At 38.1% G+C, this 6,545-nt stretch overlaps 1 protein-coding gene across 2 annotated transcripts in view; it reads right to left on the bottom strand.

Annotated features, from left to right (window-relative positions):
• Positions 1–2,170, bottom strand: part of LOC125190485 (wall-associated receptor kinase-like 1) — a 7,739-nt gene extending 5,569 nt beyond the window's left edge. For both annotated transcript variants that reach the window (XM_048087807.1, XM_048087808.1), the window contains exon 1: positions 1,588–2,170. In XM_048087807.1, coding sequence (XP_047943764.1) covers positions 1,588–2,104 — 517 coding nt within the window. In that variant the 5' untranslated portion in view covers positions 2,105–2,170. The remainder of the gene's footprint in view (positions 1–1,587) is intronic.
• Positions 2,171–6,545: the final 4,375 nt, after the last annotated feature.

The raw sequence follows: 6,545 nt of genomic DNA, 5'->3' as shown, positions 1-6,545 counted from the left end.
CTTCATGCTATATGGCTTTTTAAAGTCTTGATCATTTTTTGAAGCAATATGTAATCGTGTTGTTATCGTGCTTAGGTTGTTGTCGTAATAAGTTGTTATCGCTGACAGGCCAACCCAAAGTCGATATCGTGTTGGTATCGGCATCCAAGTCGATATCGTGGTTCTTATCGTGTCCAGGTTGATATCGTGTTCTTATCGTGGTCGGGTCAACCCAAAGTGGTTCGTCGTTATCGTGTTCGGTCGTGGTCCAGGTCGTGGTCCGGTTTGAAGGTGGACGGGTTGGGTTCGTGTTCGGGTTTGGGGTTTCCTTAACAGGTTGGGTTCGGGTTTGGCCTTATTGGGTTGGGTCGTTATCGGGTTGACCCGATAACGACCCAATCCGCACGATTTGCCAGCCCTAGGAATAAGTAGAGAGAATGATGTTTGTATTTGTAGAAATGTGAAGTATCATTTAGAGTGAGACATCCTAAAAGAAAATGTGTCATTTAAAGTGGGAGGAAGGGATTACCATAAAATTGGTAAGATATGAGAATTAGAAAGACTAATCTTAAAAAACAATAATTCGAACTCTTTGACCGAAACTTTAAAATTTATATATCCATCCAGTTTCTTTTCATACAAATATAGCTACTACTTAAATTATACTCCATTCGTCCTAAAAAAATAAAGACACTTGGGTCGGCACGTAAATTAATACCCCCTCCGTCCCATAAAGATTGTCCCATTTTCCCATTTCCGTCCGTCCCACAAAGTTTGTCCCATTTTACTTTTACCATTTTTGGTAGTGGACCTCATATTTCACCAATTCATTCCTACTCACGTTTTATTATAAAACTAATACTTTAAAAGTAGGCTTCACATCCTACCAACTTTTTCAACTCACTTTTCATTACATTTCTTAAAATCCATGACGGGTCAAAGTGAGACTATCTTTGTGGGACGGAGGGAGTACATAATTGGTAAAGTAAGAGAGATGATGAGAAGAGTAGTTAAAATAGTATTCGTGTATAGTGTACCTGATACGAGCATTATTCTAAATTAGGGATTTGCGTATCTTTTCCATATCTTTGTTTTCTTGTTCATTAAGTTAGTTATTAACATTATAAATAAGAGTTCCTGTAATTATTTGAGAAATCAATCAAGAAAATATTATCTTTCATTCTCTTCTCTAAAGGGATTAACCATTTTGCTCGACCGGCACTTGCCCGCGACAGATATTTATCGATCGTCGATCTACGGACGCCGATCAGACCAATAGGAGGTCTATCCTATCAGTACCTCATATTATTATTACTTTTTAATAGTAGATCATGGATTATAAGTTGTAAATAAATTAATGTATACAAATATCGAGTTTGGGAAAAGTTTTCAAACAAATAAAATAAGATATTTTTATGTTACTGACGGAGTAGTAGTAATTCGAATAACAAATGTTTTAGAAAAAGTATTTCAGATTGTGCAAAAGTAAGAAATTCGCATATTTTGACCAATTCAACGACAAAAATAACTTAATCCATTATGTACACAAATTTATAGTATATCATTTGAGTGGGGAGGAGAAAGAACTTATCTACTTTTGACAATTACCGGTGGGTAGTTCTTGATGGCAACAACCATTGAAGTGGCAATCTCCGAAGCCGGCATCATTCTTGTCAGCACAAAATGCTGAACAGCCGCCAAGGGTGGAACTTCCTTTGTATTGCAGCACCATATCATCACACCCGATGGCAGTGAGCACGCTTCTACCCGAAAGCATATAGGGAGTTCCCGACAGGTTCATAGTCATACTATGTTGATTGTGGGTTGAGAGATCCTCATCATAGCAAGCTGAAATCATGAAGGGGTTTTGGAGGCGAATGTAAGTTTGATTGAATTCAATCACTTGTTTCTTCATAATAGATAAGTAAGCTTTTGGAGGATTTGTGGAAGAATCGCAGTTGATGTCAAAATATGGGTTGAGGCTGCAATTTGGCCCAAATCCAAATGGATATGGAACCAGTAAATCCCCGCACCGGTCCTCGCATCCCGGTTTGGCAAGAAGAGCGGCGGAGAGTAGTTGTGGAAGAAGTAGGATGATAGAGATTATCAGTTGCAGAGGACACATAATGGATGAGTTTTGCTGAATGAGAGTGTATAATTATCTTGATAAAAAAAAGCTTGGCTTAAAAGAACTCCCTAATTGACTTTGGAGACGACTATTAATTATGTATATAGATTTTTGACCAATTCAAGTATTTGACTAAAACATCTCACTACTTGACTTTGGAGACGACTTTTACAGTTATACTATATTAAATAAATAGTTTATTGTCTTGTTTAAGATGTTATTTATATAATTATCTCACTTTCACTTTCTTAACACTTAATTCATTTGGTCACTCTATCCGTGAAATATTATCCATATTTGACTCGGTGTTGATTTTAATAAATGTGATGAAAAGTATGTGGATAAAGTGGAATGTGAGTTCCATATTTAAACATTAGTTTTATACTTCTTCTGTCCCAAGGTATATGACCCCTTCCTTAAGCGGCACACGAGATTTTATACAACTTTATTTTGTAAAATGGTTTATGTATTAATCAAAAAATATTATCTTAAAAAGGTTAAAAAAAAAGAGACCAAACTCACCACTCCCTTTTAAAAACGACCAAGTCCAAAAGTTTGGTCTTCGTAGACTAGTGGTTGTGGTGGGGATGAATCATGAATGGAGATGGGAGACTCTTGCATACCACATTATCTAACGGGACCACGTATATTTATTTCTTGACCTTTGATTAGTTGTTGACACCTCACAGAGATTTGTAACCACCTCTTACATTGCAATAAATATTTTGGTATTGGACGAGAAAATTTCCTTAAACCATGCTCCCCCCTTTTGCAAAAAGTCATCCACGACTCGACACGGATTTTATGAAATATGAAGAAAAGTGAATGGAAGAAATTAGGAGAACGTAGGTCTCATTATAGTGTTTTACCTATCAGAGGAATTATTTTAGTGAATTTGTAGAGAGAAAAATAGAATAACCCTAGTTGAAATTCTAGGGGTCGTTTCATGCCGAAGAGAAAATGCGATTAATTAATTTAATTCTTCATTTTGCTCAATAATAATAAGAGACTCGTGTAAACTAAGAAAGCAAATAAAATCCTAACCACTAGAGAAAGTAAATCAAAACATAATAACTAAAGTAAAATAAAAATAAACTAAATAATTATACGGACAGATTATCATCTCCCTTCCGGAATAAAGTGAAAGCCTAGATCCCTATCAGCTCCCTACCGGAATAATTGTTTTCTTGTTAATTGTGTTTTCCAAAACAAATCTCGTGTTCCAGATGCACTATTTTTTAGCACTAAATATACCTGCAAGTATACAAAGTATATATAGTATAACTAAAGGTCAGTACAGGATATCGAACACGGGGAAGGCAAACACAACTAAGACTCAATTACTATTTGGAAGAACAAGAGAATTTTGGAAACTTTTGAAAACTGAAAATAATGCAAAACAATAACAACTGATTGCAAATAAAACACGGAGCCAAACGATAGAGATAAGGGAATCCCAGGGATGTGCGTTCATAGTTATGGTTATACAAATTCCAAACTACAATACCCTAGCACAGTTATTACTTTGATAGGACGAGTCACCTAGCTTATGCTCATGCGATGCAAACGTTGATTACATGATTAGGGTTGTCAATCCTAACACGTAACTCCGTAAAGCTCCTAAGACTCTTGAAAAGTCCTCACTCTCAATTAACAGGGCCGTTTTAAGGGAAGCTAACTGTAGCTTCTACTAAGTGGATCTAACTCGCTAGAACTCTCTCACAGTTATGAAGCAAGCTATATTAAATCATACACGATTGTGTCACTCAATCATGAAGCATCAAGATTAACTTAGGGAAGAAACAATGTAAAAACAAAACGGATATTAAATAGAAAATTGGAATTGTATAACCAAAGTCGTTACTAACACATCCCTAGAATCCTATGAGTTTAGTTACACATAATGGAATAAGCTAAACACATAGATTGAAGGGAAAACAATTTGAACATAAAACTAAAGCAAATAAAACCCGTAGGTTGAATCTTTGTCGTTCTTGATGTTCTTGAAATCCTTCTTAAACTCCTTGCACAATTGAAGTACTCTAGCTTTTGATCTTTGTGAATTATTTTGCAAGTAGAAGTTCTCTAATTTGATGAAGCTTGAGGTGTTATTTATAGGGGAAAGCCAATCCTCATTGTAGAAGGAAAAGATCTTCAAAATATGGTAAATCTTGGAGCAGATCTAGGGCAATTCGGATTCGCCGCCTTTCTCCGGCGGGCCGCCGCACCTTGGCGGCGGACCGCCACACGACTTCCGGCAGTCGCCGGGCGAGACTCTCTTCAAAGTGTAATTTTCCGAGGCGGACCGCTGCACTGCTTTGATCGCTAGGCGTCGGTGGTCCCCGTACAACTTCGCGGCAGTCGCCAGTCGCCGTCTGACTCTAGATTTCCAGAATTTGCATTTTGGCTCCCTATAAAACTTCTTACTTCCTTTTCATTGGATGGAGGTGGAAGTTTCTCAATGGCTGCAATCTTTGCCATGTTGACTTCTATCCCTGGAGAAGACAATTTAGCCCTAGAACTATACCTTCTTTCACCATAAAGTGACATTTTTCCCAATTGAGAACAAGGTTAGTTTCGACGCATCTCTGCAAAACCTTAGCCAGATTTACCAAACACAGAAAAATCATCCATAAAAACCTCCATCACTTTTTCAATGAAGTCATGAAATATAGCCATCATACACCTCTGAAAAGTAGCAAGAGCATAACATAAGCCAAATGACATCTTCCTATAAGCATAAATACCATAAGGACATGCGAAAGCAGATTTATGTTGGTCTTCGGGAGCAATTGCAATTTGATTATACCCAGAATAACCATCAAGAAAACAGTAGTAATCATATCCCCCTAGTCTATCAAGCATCTGATCAATGAAAGGAAAAGGAAAATGATCTTTCCTAGTGGCCGCATTTAACATCCTATAATCAATGCATACTCTCCAACCTGTAGCTACTCTAGTGGCTATCATCTCTCCATCCTGGCCGGGCACTACAGTCATCCCCCCTTTCTTAGCTACTACTTGCGTAGGACTTACCCATTCACTATCAGATATTGCATAGATAATCCCTGCATCTAGTAACTTTATCACCTCTTTCCTCACTACATCTTGCATGATAGGATTAAGCCTACGTTGATTTTGCACATGAGGTTTATGCCCTTCCTCAAGTAAAATTCTATGCATGCACGTTGTTGGGCTAATCCCTTTCAAATCACTAATAGACCATCCTATGGCAGACCTATACTTGTTCAACACACACAAAAGCTTCTCACATTCTTTTTCACTCAAAGCAGCGGACACAACAACCAGAAAGGTGTTATCTGGCCCTAAGAATGCGTACCTGAGATGTTCGGGGAGTGGCTTTAGCTCTACCTTTGGCGGTCCCCGTGGCTTCTCCACTGCTTTCTTCCTCTCTGCCTCTTCTTTGGGGGTGCGTAATGGCAAGAATGCGTTCCCCTTTTGAGGGATTCTTTCCGGGAGTACTTCCAATTCTGCAACTATAGCACACACATTATCATCACAAGAAGATAAGTCAGCACTAGGTGTGAAAGAATTTATTAGACAAGATTCAAGAGGATCCTGGGTTTGATGATAAGTGACTTCCACTCCTCCCACACAATCGGTGACGACTTGGATGGCACTACATTTTTGGTAGCCTTCTGCCCTCTAGGCAGGTGTTGAACGTAATGCTTTCAGCGTGTAGCTTCAATGTAAGCTATCCTTTCTGTACATCTATCATGGCTCCCCCAGTAGCTAGAAATGGTCTTCCAAGAATTAAGGGCACCTTCTTGTCTTCATACATGTCTAATACAACAAAACCAGATGGGAAAATAAATTCTCCAACTCTTACCAAGACATCTTCCACTATTCCCATTGGTGTTGTTGTGCTCCGATCTGCCATTTGCAACGTGATTGAGGTGGGGCGGATGTTATCAACATCAAGTTTCCTGTAAAAAGATAAAGGCATCAAATTAATACTAGATCCTAGATCACACAACGCCTTACCTTTCACATCATTCCCTAAAACACAAGATAAAGTAAAACTCCCTGGATCCTTGTGTTTAGTGGGTAATCCCTTTTGGATGATAGCATTGCAGCTCTCTGTTAAGCCCATTGTCTCGTACTTTCCCCATTTCTTTTCTTGGCCACCACATCTTTCAAAATTTTAGCATAATTAGGCATTTGTTGCAGGGCTTCTACCAGCGGGATGTTGATGTGGACTTTGCTCATTGCTTCCAAGAATTTGGCAAACTGGGCGTCAAGCGTCTTGCTCTTCAATCGTTGAGGATATGGGTGTTAGAGTTTGTATACTAGAAATCACCTTTCGAGTGATTGAATACTGTAAAAACTCTTATTTTATTTTCCAAATGAATAAACAGATTATTTTTGTCATAATGTTGTTATGTTTTACATTTAATGGATGTTTATTGCATATTTA

The sequence above is a fragment of the Salvia hispanica genome, chromosome 5 (genome assembly GCF_023119035.1).
Source record: "Salvia hispanica cultivar TCC Black 2014 chromosome 5, UniMelb_Shisp_WGS_1.0, whole genome shotgun sequence".
Classification (NCBI taxonomy): domain Eukaryota; kingdom Viridiplantae; phylum Streptophyta; class Magnoliopsida; order Lamiales; family Lamiaceae; genus Salvia; species Salvia hispanica.
The sequence above is the reverse complement of the archived record's forward strand: the minus strand, read 5'-3'. Positions and strand labels throughout refer to the sequence as shown.